The 13,996-nt window shown below is 26.6% G+C and overlaps 1 protein-coding gene across 1 annotated transcript; it reads left to right on the top strand.

The window, feature by feature from the left end:
• Window positions 1–270: 270 nt before the first annotated feature.
• On the top strand, window positions 271–13,787 carry LOC111625726 (SH3 domain-binding glutamic acid-rich protein homolog). The gene is made up of 4 exons (XM_023368943.1): window positions 271–419; window positions 7,761–7,943; window positions 13,141–13,287; window positions 13,358–13,787. The coding sequence occupies exons 1-4, from the start codon at window positions 375–377 to the stop codon at window positions 13,367–13,369; spliced, it is 387 nt and encodes a 128-aa protein (XP_023224711.1). The 5' UTR covers window positions 271–374; the 3' UTR covers window positions 13,370–13,787.
• Window positions 13,788–13,996: the final 209 nt, after the last annotated feature.

The following is a 13,996-nucleotide window of genomic DNA, read 5'->3' as shown; positions in this document are numbered from 1 at the left end:
TAAAATATATTACTATAAGGAAAAATATTGTAAATCGACTTCCGTTAAATTGAACGATGCAAAACGTAATTTTTTATTGATTAGTAATGACATTTAAAAAGATACGGACGAGTGAAAAACCGGAGCGAAACACGCTGCTTTCGTGTTTAATCTGTTTGTTGTTTTCTTAATAATCGGAAGATAAGGCCGCGCGCCGTCACCTGCACATTAATAGACGAATGAAAAGAGGAAAAAGAAACACCTCCTACATTCATGCACAAAAAAAATAAAAAATAAAAAAATAAATACTCGAAGCGTGACGTCATTGATTAAACTATAACAAAACTTTAGAGGGCGCCTCATCGAAGCACACGGAATCGGGAGAAAGAAGGAAGATGGTCATCAGGGTGTTCATCTCCGGAGTTTCGGGCAATCATGAAGTGAGTTTAAGTTAATAGCCTTAAGTAAATCTATAATTTATATGTTTCTAAGTGGATAAGAGTTCGAGCACAATGTAAACTTTCTGTTTCCACTTCGAATTTTAATAAGTTAGGAAAAAAAATTACAAAGATGATTTTTTCATATAATTTTCCATTTTTTAATCTCTTTTTATAGTAAAAATTACATATCAAAGCTTCATAAAGAATATGAAATTATATGGCTTATTATAAAATGATTTCCTGTCATAATTACAGTTTTTTTTTCCAGGAAGTAAATGTATTTTCTCAGAATAAATTACATGTAATTTTATTATTAAACAGACCCAGTTTTATTTCTCATTTTATTCACAATCAGACTGTAAAATAGATTTCACTAGCTGCATGATACTTTTAATTAAAAAATAAATACATTATTGTGGTAAATGTATTAATAATATAATAATCTGGCAATAAAATTAACAACCACTCAAGTCTTATATGGTGATTATAAATGAATACAGTAGTATGACTGTAAATATTGCATAATCAAAATTACTTGTTCAACACAAACCTCGTGTTGGATAAATTACTTGATAAGATATTATCGTAAAATTGTTCGGATGTGCCGTTAATGATATAGATGTAGATCAGAAATTATTTACATACGTTAATAGATAAATGATTTAAAATACAGTAGATGTTCTATTTTTCAAATAATAATAAACTATAAGTTTGTATTGATTTATTAATGTTTATAAAAAGTGTATGGTAAAATGTTATATGATTTAATACGTAAATTTTAAAATAAGATCGATGCTGTTTTTTACAAGATTTATAATATCTCGGGTTTATTTTGAATATGGAAAATGTATGCTTTTAATTTTTATTTGTTCTTAATTAGTAATTAATAATAATTATGTTTTAGAAATAAAATGTGTCTGTAATATTACTTCATTTTAGGCATGAAAGTTAAAACATTTTTGACTTTTAAGAGAAATATTGTTATATGGTAAAAAATTGAGTTTAGATAAATAGGTGCAAGATTAGCATTAAATTTAGTCTGCTTTCTTAGATAGCTTGTCATTGACTTCCTGTAAACAATATGAACATTTCAGAACATATTTTAAAGGAAACATAATTAATTTTTCCTGCTTGTTAGTAAAATTCTTATTAAAATGTGTTCTGTTCTGAGTTTGTAATCTTACACAATTTTATATTTCACTAAAATAGCAATAAATAATTTGTAACAATGTAGTTTATAGAAAACTTTTTTATTCACATTTATCTGAAAGTAAAAATTGATGCAGTAAGGTGCATAAGCTTTTATTTTCAATTGAACTTTGTAGTTTATATTAATTTTATCAATCTGTAGACTAAGCATATATATTTTCCATGATAATTTTTTTTACATACACTTGATTAGATGTTTACATGAAAACTTCTTTAAATAAATTTTAATATAAGAAGTTTCATATAGCTTAATATAATTTTTTTAATACTAAAGCAATGGAACATCTAGTACTATATATTAATAATGTAACTTAGTACATTGTCTAGTATATAATACATTAATTTTTCCACTAAGCTAACATTATTATAAACAATATTGATTATAAGCTGGTAATATGTGGTTTCATCTTTCTAACTATAACAGACACTTGTATATTAACAGAAGATTCAAAAGTGATTTGTTATTGAATCCTAAAACTAACTCAGTTGTTTTGAATTTTATCCTATAAACTTTTCTCCAGAATTTTGTCAACAGGAATAAAAAGAGAAGTACATTAAAAACTATGTTTTAGTGAGGAAAGATACTACTACTACACTTGTAATCATTTACAGTTATTGTTGTTGAATTTTCTTTATAAACCAAAAAGTTAATTATACTAGGTAGGGAAGCAAATGCTGGAGTCCAATTAGAATAATAATAATCAGATTGTATCTTTGATTATATTATTTAATCTATGATAGAATTGGTTTCATTATACATTATTTCATTTAACATTATAGTTTCTAAGAATCTATCAATAATATTAAGTGAGGATTCTCAATAAAAATTAAACACCTAATTTCTATAATTTTGGTCATATTAATATTCCAACGACTTCAATATTTGACTTAAAATTGAAGAGTGATAAATCTGTTGGAAATCCATATCAATTGGAAATTTCTAGTTAACTTATGGAAAGAAACATAGTAGAAAATGTAGGCCTACATTGAATTACGTAAAATGTTTAATTATTTAATAAAAATATGTTGAGACTTATCAGTGTAGTTCAGTGTTTATTTTATTTATAATTGAGACTTTTCATGTATTATATTTACACAAATTGCAATATATATTCTATACAGGATGTACTGTTTTGAATATCTAATCTAAGAAAAAGTGTTTTTTTTTGTAATGATCATTCTAAATTCCTTTTATCAAATTTTTTCACTCAGAACAAATTCAGTAACTATTATATAAAACAAATCAGGTTTGTATTATTCATAAAATTGGTTAGTTCAATACAGTGATATGTTTTCAACTAGGCTGCATGTAATTTAAAAGAATTTGCAAAATTTTTTGCATTTTGAATTTTTAAAATAAAATAAACTACAGTTTGTATATCAGATCTTTATTTACAAACAATCTGATGTACACACTGAACTGTCCTTTCTTAATTGTTTTATTTGTTGTTCGGTTTTTTATGATTTTATGGAGAATATCATTGCTTTAGCAGCTTAAACAGCCACTTGATGATACTGCCTATAATATAAATACTGTAAATGTTCATGAACACAATTATTATATTCAGAATTTTTTCCACTTAAATAATTTTATGTTGTTGAACTTTGATACAAAGTAGAAACAATACTAATGGTTTTTATATTGGAGTTTGATAAATTTTAAATTTTATGTAATAAAATTCAACGAAAGAAACTATATTATATTGATATTATTAATAAAATATTTTAATATTTAATTCAAATAAATGCAGTTGTAAATTTAAATAATATTTTAATATATTAACTTTTCAATTTAAAAAAAGTCGAAGTAGATTTCAAACATATTTAAATAATTAGATGATGTGTGGGTAGCCTACCTGCATTAGTCATCAGGAAATTAGTTCATTTTGTTTCCTTGATGAGCAATATCATAGTTTACATCCTGTTTTCACTTGTTACTCACTATAAACATTGTATGCTTGACTTCCAATGCATTAAAGAAGAAAACATTTCATGTTGTAAGTAGAGCAAATCACCATGTGATTATTTATGTATTATGACAAAAGTCAAAAATAAAAATTATTTAATATAATAAAATGTTTATAACAAAAATATGACCAGTTTACTATAAATATTGTGTTAGATATTTATTAGAATTATTTTTTATTTTATTTTATAAGTTTCAATTGTAATATGATATATAATGTGAAACAGTGTTCATTTGAAATATGATAAAGTTAATTTTTTTTTAATATATGGCATATAATAAGGAAAAATTTTCACATCTGGAAGTGTTTGTACTCAAGTCATAATTTGGAAAACATTACTATTTTTATTAATTTTGTATTATGTAACAAAAGTTCTGGCAATGGTACTACTACTTTTCAACCTATGTTGTGTGTTAATAACATTTACAATACTGATCTTTTAGTGTTTATTTTTCTCAAATTACAGCATGCAAGTCTTGGTAGATAAGAACTAATCTTGGTTTTGTTCTTTTCTGAACAGAAAGAACTCCAAATTTTAGTATAGCTGAAATTAATCTTTTTTGTTTAGATGCAAGAGTTATGTAAACATTTAAAAAAATCTTTTAATTATTCATAATTTGTTCAATTTATTTCAAAATTTTTAATTCTATTTGTTTTTTAAATTGCTTATTTCTGAAGAAGACTTTAATAAGATGAAAGTACTTAGTTTCCTGCAAAATCATGTTTTTTTTATATAAATTAAAACATTGATCCTTGTATATTTATTTTATTTATGAAATTTCTACAATGTATTTGTTGTAAATATTCAAATTTATTCATTTAAAGTTACTATAATATATTAAAAAATAATTTAAGTGTTTTTAATCATAAAATAAAATTACTTCAAACTTAAAATAAACTACATACTGGATAGTGAATAAGTTAAAAACCACACCTTTATCAATTAAAAACCGGTATTAAAAATCTTTTGCTGGATTGATAAAGGTGTACTTCGAACTTTTTAATTACCTATTTAAAATTTGGTGATTTTTCTGATTTTTCTGATGATGGAAAATGTAACTTAATATATTATGTAAAAGTTGGATTTAATCCAAGAAATTAAAATTAAATGATACAACATTTATATTAATTTTATTAGTAAATGAATAAATAAAACAACAAATGTAGTATTTCATGCTATGTAATATTTTAAATTTAGAGATGTTAGAAGTTAATATTAGAATAGTTGATTTTTGCAGTGCAAAAACTGGAATTGGTCTGTATGTGGGATGGAAATATTTTTATTTTAAAAATTTCTTTTCAGTAACTTTATTTTAAGTAATATTTGAAATTTGTATACTATTTTTACTAAAATACTAAAATTGTTTTATTTACTTTTACCTGTAAAAGTAAATACAGTAAAACAATTTTAATCTGTGTGACTGATTTGCAGTAATCTTAAATACCAGTTTAATAAGTCCTATTAATAGAAATACACACTGTACTGGTGAATGAAATAATATTTGATTATCAATACTTTTTTTAATAAGTTACTATTTTAAAGTAAACTGGAATTTGATTCAACTCACATTAATTGTGTTTTGAAATCTGTAATAAAGAGATGTTTGAATATAAATTTGAATCTTTTGCTGAAAAAGCTTCATAAAGTATATAAACCAAGATGTTTTAAAGTCATTTTACAAATGATTTTAAACAGTGGAAAATGGAAATATGTTCCAAAAAAGTACAAACAAACTTTTCAGAATATCCAAACACTACTTCATATCTCAATTTTTATATTTTTTAATTACAAGAATGAATTGAGCATTAAGAATTAACAATCAATTATCCTTGAATGAATATTTTCTTTCCCTCTTTTTTTTTTTTATGCTAATACCCACACTGGTTTCAATAACTAACATTTGCTAGTAGCATACAATACCTATACATACAACTGTCATTGTATGTATAGGTATTCATTTATCATCACAAAGATAACTGATATTTGGCTTTCCTCAAACTCTGTTAAAGTATACAATAAATCACCAAACAATCGCCTAAATATCGGGCTATAATAAGGCTAATTAAATGATTGGTATAAATTAATTTGGCACTAGATGTAGAGGTTAGGCGCCATCTCTTAAGTAAATTAATAATTAGAATTAAATAAATAAATAAATTATTAAATAAACTTAGAACCTTTTGGAAAAAAGAACTGGCTCGGGATGGGGCTTGAACTATCAACCTCTGCTTGCCAGTTACGCTACCCAGACCCCGAGCGAGTCCTCTCTTCCAGAAGTATATTACATTAGATATAACCTTACTTGGTTAAACCTCTAGTGCCAAATTAATTTATACCAATCATTTAATTAGCCTTATTATAGCCTGATATTTAGGCAATCGTTTGGTGATTTATTGTATACTACTCAGGCTTTGAGATGGTGTCATTTATATCTGTTAAAGTATAGTTACCAATATATCATTTGTGGCAATGTTATTTCACATATTTACATTTTAAATAGTTTTATAATTTAAGTATTGTTCTTAAATTGTGCCATATTCATTAATTTTATGTTTTGCTGCATTAAATTTAATTTTGTTTTATTTTTATTGTGTTATTAAGTCAAATTTAAAACAATATATTATTACATTCTAAAACAAAATAAAAATTACTTTGCAACATTATTTATAGACTTAATGTTATGCATATCAATTCCAGTGCCATTCCAGAATGATTTGTTTTTAACCTCTATTATTGATTGTGTTCAGCATTATTCTAAAATAACTTCCAATAATATAACTGTGGTTAATGTGGATATTAGTGATCATTATCATTCCAAGAGAGATTGGAATGAGATGATATTTTTGAAAGATCTAAAAGATAATATTTGTATATATTTTTGAATATTTATTTTGTTTTTGTCTAGGATGATGCATGATTGCTTTTTGAAAAAATTTATTTATTGGCTCATTTATTTAGAATACTCATTTTTTAAATATTAAAGCAATCATTTGGACTTTCAATGAAGGGAAAGTTCACACGTTCATTTTTCCTCATTATTTGACACATTGATTGCTAACAATATAAACCAATATAATTATGTTATGTCCAGATTAACTAATCTTTATCAAAAAAAAAAAAAAAAATTTAGAAAGCAGAAGTTGAGATTATATTATTGGTTTAGTTCTAAAAACTTTACACTGTAAAATCTGAATGTTTGATTGATAAAATTTATTATCCACTTAGTTTTGATTATGAAATATGAATAGAAATAAATTATTTAAAGAAGTAATAAATAAAAATAATGAAGAAGTATAATTCATAAAATAAAATGGTGTTGAATAATATATTTACAAAGCTTTATTTTAATGAGTCATTGTATAAGGAATACTTTGTTTTATTATCAATAATACAGAATTATCAGAAAGTTAAGTAATAAATATTTGTAATAACACATTGTGATATAATTTATACGACTTATTGATTTATTGTTTCATTACAATAGATCTAAAATTATATTTTTTTTATAACTACAATATTTTTAATTTCACATTTATTAAAAATATATACTAATAGTACAAAATAATTTTGTATTGAAAATAAATTAATTATAATATTTTTTAATCTTAAGTAAACATTATACAGTATATTAAATTTTATTAATAACAATAAAATACTTCTCTGTTGACAAATGTATTACAACTGATTTATAGTCAATAAAAAATGAATTTTGTTTTGTTTAGTAACTGAATATTATTGTGATATGTGATAGGAGACAATAACAGTTCTTAATTAATTAATAAAATATTTTTAAAAAAAGTTAATTGAAATAATTAACTGTCATGTAACAATAAAATTCAAGGTTGTCAATGAACCAGAGTGACTTTTTTATAATTTGGTACCAGATGTTGCTTTGGTTATTCTATAAATTTAATCAGCAGGAACGCTTACAATTTTTTCTTGAAGTAATTTGTTTTATATATCATACACTTTTTATATTTTATAAATCATGTCTTCTATTTTCTAATGTAGTTTATTTTAACATTTTCTTAAATTTAAAAAAAATTGATTTTTCTGTATAAAAATTAAAATTATGATTTTGTAATAGTAAACAAATTTAATTTTAGAAATAATAATACATGTACTTATATAAATTTTTATAAATATATATAAATTTTTTTTCAGATACGTAAACAACAACAGCGTGTTCAGTTTGTACTGGAATCATTAAAATTAGAGTTTGATGTAATTGATATTACAGAAACTGGAAGAGAAGAAGATCGTAATTTTATGAGAGAAGAATGCAAGAAACATGACAGACCAAATGCTCTTCCACCTCAAATATTTAATGGTGATATTTATTGTGGCGTAAGTAATTAAAATTAATAATACCAAATAAGTTTAATGAATGTAATATGATATAGTATATGTATAAAAAATAAGAATACTGGATAAGAATCAAAAGTAATGGAAGTACATGTTATTTACATCCAGTAAAATGTTTAATGGAGTAAGAATATTTTTAACCTGTATTTGATTTAGTTAAGTTATTTTCTGTTCTAACAGAATAATTCAAGTAAATTTGAACATAAAATAATAATCAATGTTAAAAAGAATAAATATGAGTTTTAAAAATTTACACCTACTGCTAACACTTACATGTTCACAACTAGACAATAGAAAGAGGCCTGTATAAGCTATTTTCCAATTTTTGAAAAAAATGCATAATGAGTCCTTAAACAACAATAAAACAAATGCAGTCACATGATATTTAGTATTCTGAGAAATGACAAGCTCAAGGAAAATTATCCCAGCACCTTGGGAGTCTATACCATTCTACTAGAGTCCCAATGACTCAACTAAAGAGTTGTCTATGTAGGGGCCACCACACACAGCACCAAAAATAGAGTCAAAAAACATCTATAAAGTTAACAAAAATTTGAACAATACAATTCTAATAATAATCTACACTAACTAACATTTTTTAGCATCAGTTTAATGTTTTGATTAATGTTTTTGATCTGTTTTACAGTTGTTCTTCAGGTCTATCAATCACCTTATTATAGTTCTATGTCATTAAAATTTGAATATTGAAAATTCTTCTGATGATTTTTAAATTTTGGAATGTTCCACAAAAAGTATTTTAAGTATCATTCTATTTTTAATTAATAGTTAAATTATTATTTACATATAAATGGATTAGCATATATGATGTTAATATAATAACAAAATAACTTAACTAAATTAAACAGAGGTTAAAAATATTCTTACTTCAAGTATCATTTATAATGTCTTACCATAAATAGAAAATATGTTGGTAATGAATTTTGGTGGCAGTTTTTCCATTCATGCAAAAAAATCAAATCACTAAATGAACCTGACATTTGGCAGGATTACAAATTGACATGTCTATTTTCACATACACTGCAAGCATAACAGTGATACAATTAAATCAGGTGTCACCTATCATGTGACTAAGATCCTAACAGGTGCAGCAAATTGTAAAAAAATATTTTTTCTTGTATTTCTGCTGGCCTTGTATTTTTAGTTTCTGAATATGCCTTGTAGTATTTACTTATAAATTTAATTCATCTACTAATAAACATTTTTCTGTAATTTTGCTGTTTATTTATATTGATGATATTAATGCATGTTGTACTTAAAACATGCATAGTAAGATATATACAGGGTGTCCACAAAATAAGTATCCAACTTTTATATTCTAATTACAAAGAGTCCTTTTAAAAAACACAAAACACATCCAATTAAAATTACAAAAATTTCTGATGTGTTTTGTTTTTTTTTTTAAAAGGACTCTTTGTAATTTTCGGGCGACAAGCAGCCTACAAAGAAAGGTAAGTTGCCGATAATGTGTTAGTCTTGAAACACAAAAAATAAATGGTGATCCTTTTTGGACAGTTTTGTCTTCAATTTTATTAAAAATATTTCTCCATCGGACGAACATTTACAGGATAAACAACATTATGTTAATTTAAGTGTACAGAAACGTTGCTGTTGTTCCAGCAAAGATCTTATTTTCACTTTACCGAGTGCCTAGTAGGTAATGTGCAGATTACCTAGATACTCTGCACATTACCTAGATAATTTGAGAAACGGAACAATTTTCACAACTTTAATGGATCACCGTAGTTAATCTGCAGATTAGCTAAGGTCTAATCTGCACATTAATGGCTTTCGAGCTTTAGCGGTAACATATATATATTAATAAGCAACATTTCAACTAATCACTTAAAATTTTCTAGGATTATGTTAAAAGTAACTTGTTCATTTTAACCTATATTGTCAACATTGAAGTTATTAAATTCAATAATTAAAACCAATGGGATCGATATATATTCAATAATCACTAAAAATAAAAATTATTTTCAGTTAAAACCAAGTAAAAAATATACTCTATCTACTTCTGACTCTGAGAATTTTACAGGTCAACAAAGGCAAACAAGTGACAAGAAATAAATTAAACTTTCATATTGTATTGAAGGAAATGGAGGACCACACCTATGTTCAACAAAACACGACCATCTATCACCCATCCATTTCAAACATCACTAAGACTATACTACACTTAACAGAATGCGGTAAACAAGAATTTGTTAGGTCCATGACTACTCTTTAAACTGAAACAATATTTATTCATAAACAAATTGTACGAGTACACTTAAGACCTACATGTGCTCTTGCAGCGATCACCTGACAAGACAAAACTCAATCCCAGAATCCCCTGTGGGAAAAAACCATAACGTCAAACGTTTTTTTGTGTACGAGACTCTGTGGGCACTCACCAGAGGAGTGGCACCATCTCTTGAGTCCGTGATAAACTACTGGTTGCCGCAGTACCCTCTCCTAGTGACTGTGGTTGATGAATCTCACTGGGGGTTTGATTTTGCAGCCATGTCATGAGGTCTTCGTCTCGCATGCGGGTTCTGCTTGGTGGTTATTCCCAGCCACTGTGTTGCTGGGTTGGTCTATCACAGGCTGTGTAGGGCTAATTGAATCTTTCTTCCTGAGCATAAAGGCAGGTTTCAGTCTGTCGATGGAAATGACCACTTATTTGCTATTTTTTAGAATCCTGAAGAATTTGTCCCCTTCTCCACCACGGGGAATGGTCCATCATAAGCAGGGCGCAGTGGAGCACGTATGGCATCATAACATAGGAAAACATGGCTACAGTCTCTTAAATGCATGGGAACAAAAAGTTTTGAGACAAATGGAATTATGACTGACTTTAAATATTTTAATGGACTAAGAGACTGTCTGTCCTTTACCTCAGAAGACCATATAGAGGCTAAATTAAATCAAGCCCAGCTTTTCAAATCCTCTACAAACTGAGACCTCAACAGATGCTTAGAGTCCATTGAAATATTTAAAGTCAGCTGTAACTCCAATTGTATTTGCTCTAGAGAGGAGATACAACTATCTAAAACAGTGGTTCCCAACTTTTTTTCATTAGTGTACCCCGTGATATGTCATATCTCTAGATTGTACCCCGTGATATGTCATATCTCTAGATTGTACCCCGTGATATGTCATATCTCTAGATTGTACCCCTCATTTAAGAAATTTAGTGAGTAACCGTATTGTTAATTTTACATATTGTAACTTTAAATTAAAGAAAAAAACCTAAAAGAAAAAATGTATAATAAAGTTGTGATTGTTGCAAGGAACATTTTTTATCTAATAATTTTTTAATACTATTAGTTTGTGATACATAATATATTATTTTTTCTGCCATAATAACTAACTTTTTTCTGTACCCCTAAACAACCTATTTCTGTACCTAAACAACCTAAGCGATTCCCAACCTGTGGTACGCGTACCCTAGGGGTACGCGTACCACAGGTTGGGAATCGCTGATCTAAAAACATGGCAGGTATGGTATGAAACATCATTATAGCCTGGATGACATAGTATATGATCAGCACATGACATACTGGCCTGTTCAAATTTGAATTCTACAAGTGCATTCTATTTAATTAATGCATTCCAAATCAAAATGTACTCTTTGAACCTGAAGCTGGAATCTGGTGGATTCCAAAAATGTTTGTGAATTACTGCATTTTACATGTTTTGCTGGAAACTGAAGAGATTTACTGGTCTGAGGCTAATTATGAGGAAATGACAAATCAAATATGAGATACTATTAGTATGGAAATGAAAATAAAAATATTGCTTTAAGATATTTGTAGAGGGCATGTCTATTAACAGTAAATATTGCTATATTTTTGTTAATTTATGATTGAAGGATCTCAAAAGTATTTGGATTTTGTATAGTAAATATATTTCAAAACATTAAAGCATTTTATTTAAGTTCAGTAACAGGGCTATGGAGTTGGAGTCGTGACGTTTTGGTGTTTTAGCCAGAGTTAGAGTCACCAAAAAATCCGCCAACTCCAACTTCTTTTTACTTCTCAACTTGTTATGTATATAAAATGGAAAAGTGTTGGAATCGTGTCAAATTTGACCCTCCAAGTTTTTTTTGCAAATCTACACATTTGGAGACCTCCCAAACCCCTCAAAAAAGTCAATAAAGATGGAAAAATTAGTGCACATGTTTGTGTTGGCATCTAATTTCTTTAATTTCTGTTTTGAGATATTAAACAATATCTCAGAATGGATAAAGTTTAAGAAGCAAATTGTGGCACTGTAGCTTGCATATAAAGGGGCATTAATACCATTAAATTTTGTTTTTTAATTAAAGGTCGATAGGGTGAAGACATAAAAGTGATGATGTATCATATCTCTTAATGAATATTTTACTTCTTATTAGTGTTCAAAATTAAAAAAAAAATGAAATTTGTCTCTACCCTTAAAGTAAGCTTTTTTATCATTTTATAATAGTACAGTAAAACGCGTTATAATGTTCTCACCTAAGATGTTGGAATGTATATGGGGACATGATTTAGTTTAACCACTTTGATGATTAATAACTAACTCCTGTGTTAAACCATCTGACTTTGATTCTGACCACTCTGACCACAGAAATTATTAGACTTCAAACAAGGTGGACAAAATTATGCCCCCCCCACACAGTCTAACATCTACAAATATAGCAAAAACCTCGAATCATTTGCATATCTCAAAATTTCAAGGTGTCCTGAGTCCAAAAATATAAACATTTGGGAGGGGTCATTTTTTTGACTGAGTGCTACACTTTCTCTCTCTCATATATAACAGCCAGAAAAGTAAAAATTATTGAATACATATTTGTATATTACTTAGAGGAGTCTTTTAGCTTTGGAATAAAAAGTTTCTACATTTTATCTTTATTAGAACTGTATTTATTGAATCTTTTATTCTGAGGTCACATGATGACATCAGAATTTCTGGGTTACTTTCGGTAACAAGTCTGCCCCTGGTCTGAGTTGGAGTCGGTAGATTTTTATGCGACTCCACAGCCCTGTTCAGTAATTTTGTGGTATTGTGATATTTTTTGTATGTGCGTCCACATGCATGGATAGCATTGGAATTATTGAATGAGGAAATATATTTACTTTTTATGTTGCATATGAGAACACTTAACAATTGAAATAATTTTATTTTTCAGGATTACAATGATTTTGAAGCTGCAAATGAGGAACAATATCTTATGAAGTTTTTAAAATTAGAAAATCAAGTTTCTACTGCCGAAATAACTTGTCTTCAAAAGACATGTAAAGATGATACTGATATTTCTAATATTGAATCAGTACAAGTAAGAGTTTATTTTTTAAATAAATATTTTTATTTTCAAAATTAATTTCTATTAATTTTTTCTTTAACAGAATGACGAATAATCACAGTTTTTTAATCTCATGCTTTTTTATATAATTCCATTATTTGATGGAATAAGGTGCCAAGCATTATCTCAAATTTTTAAATATTATAAAACCCAAAAAGTGAGAAGGCATTTAATATTTCAGTATTAAGTAAAAGTTGCCATTTGTTAGTAACTGTAAATATTAGAAGAAAAAACAGATCATTCCTAAAGTTGTTTAAAAATTTATAACACTCTTTACATGTATTTATACTATTTTACTGTTATTTATCAGTAAAAATGTAATTGTATCTTTTGTATTATGATGAAAATAAGAATTATTCTTTTTCTATAATAATTTATTTTCTCTTTCTAAGATTTTTGAAAATATTTGCACAATGGTTTCTTATATTGCTTTATAGATTTCTGAAATATTAATAAAGATAATTGTGAATAAATGTTAGCCTGTTTCATTAACTGGAATAACTGAAATGTCATTCGTTTAAGTATTTCAATCATATCTTTGATTTCTATAATACATAATTACATATGAAAATTATATATAATTATGATGTATTATGTAGACCCCATCTCTTTCCATCTGGCCACCCTCATTGTGGTCTGGTCGAATCCATCATGAACTTGATTTAAAATGCCATTCTTAGTG

The sequence above is a fragment of the Centruroides sculpturatus genome, unplaced genomic scaffold, assembly GCF_000671375.1.
Source record: "Centruroides sculpturatus isolate CEXI.00-Female unplaced genomic scaffold, Cexi_2.0 scaffold502, whole genome shotgun sequence".
NCBI classification, from domain to species: Eukaryota; Metazoa; Arthropoda; class Arachnida; order Scorpiones; family Buthidae; genus Centruroides; species Centruroides sculpturatus.
This window is presented reverse-complemented; position numbering and strand designations above follow the sequence as displayed.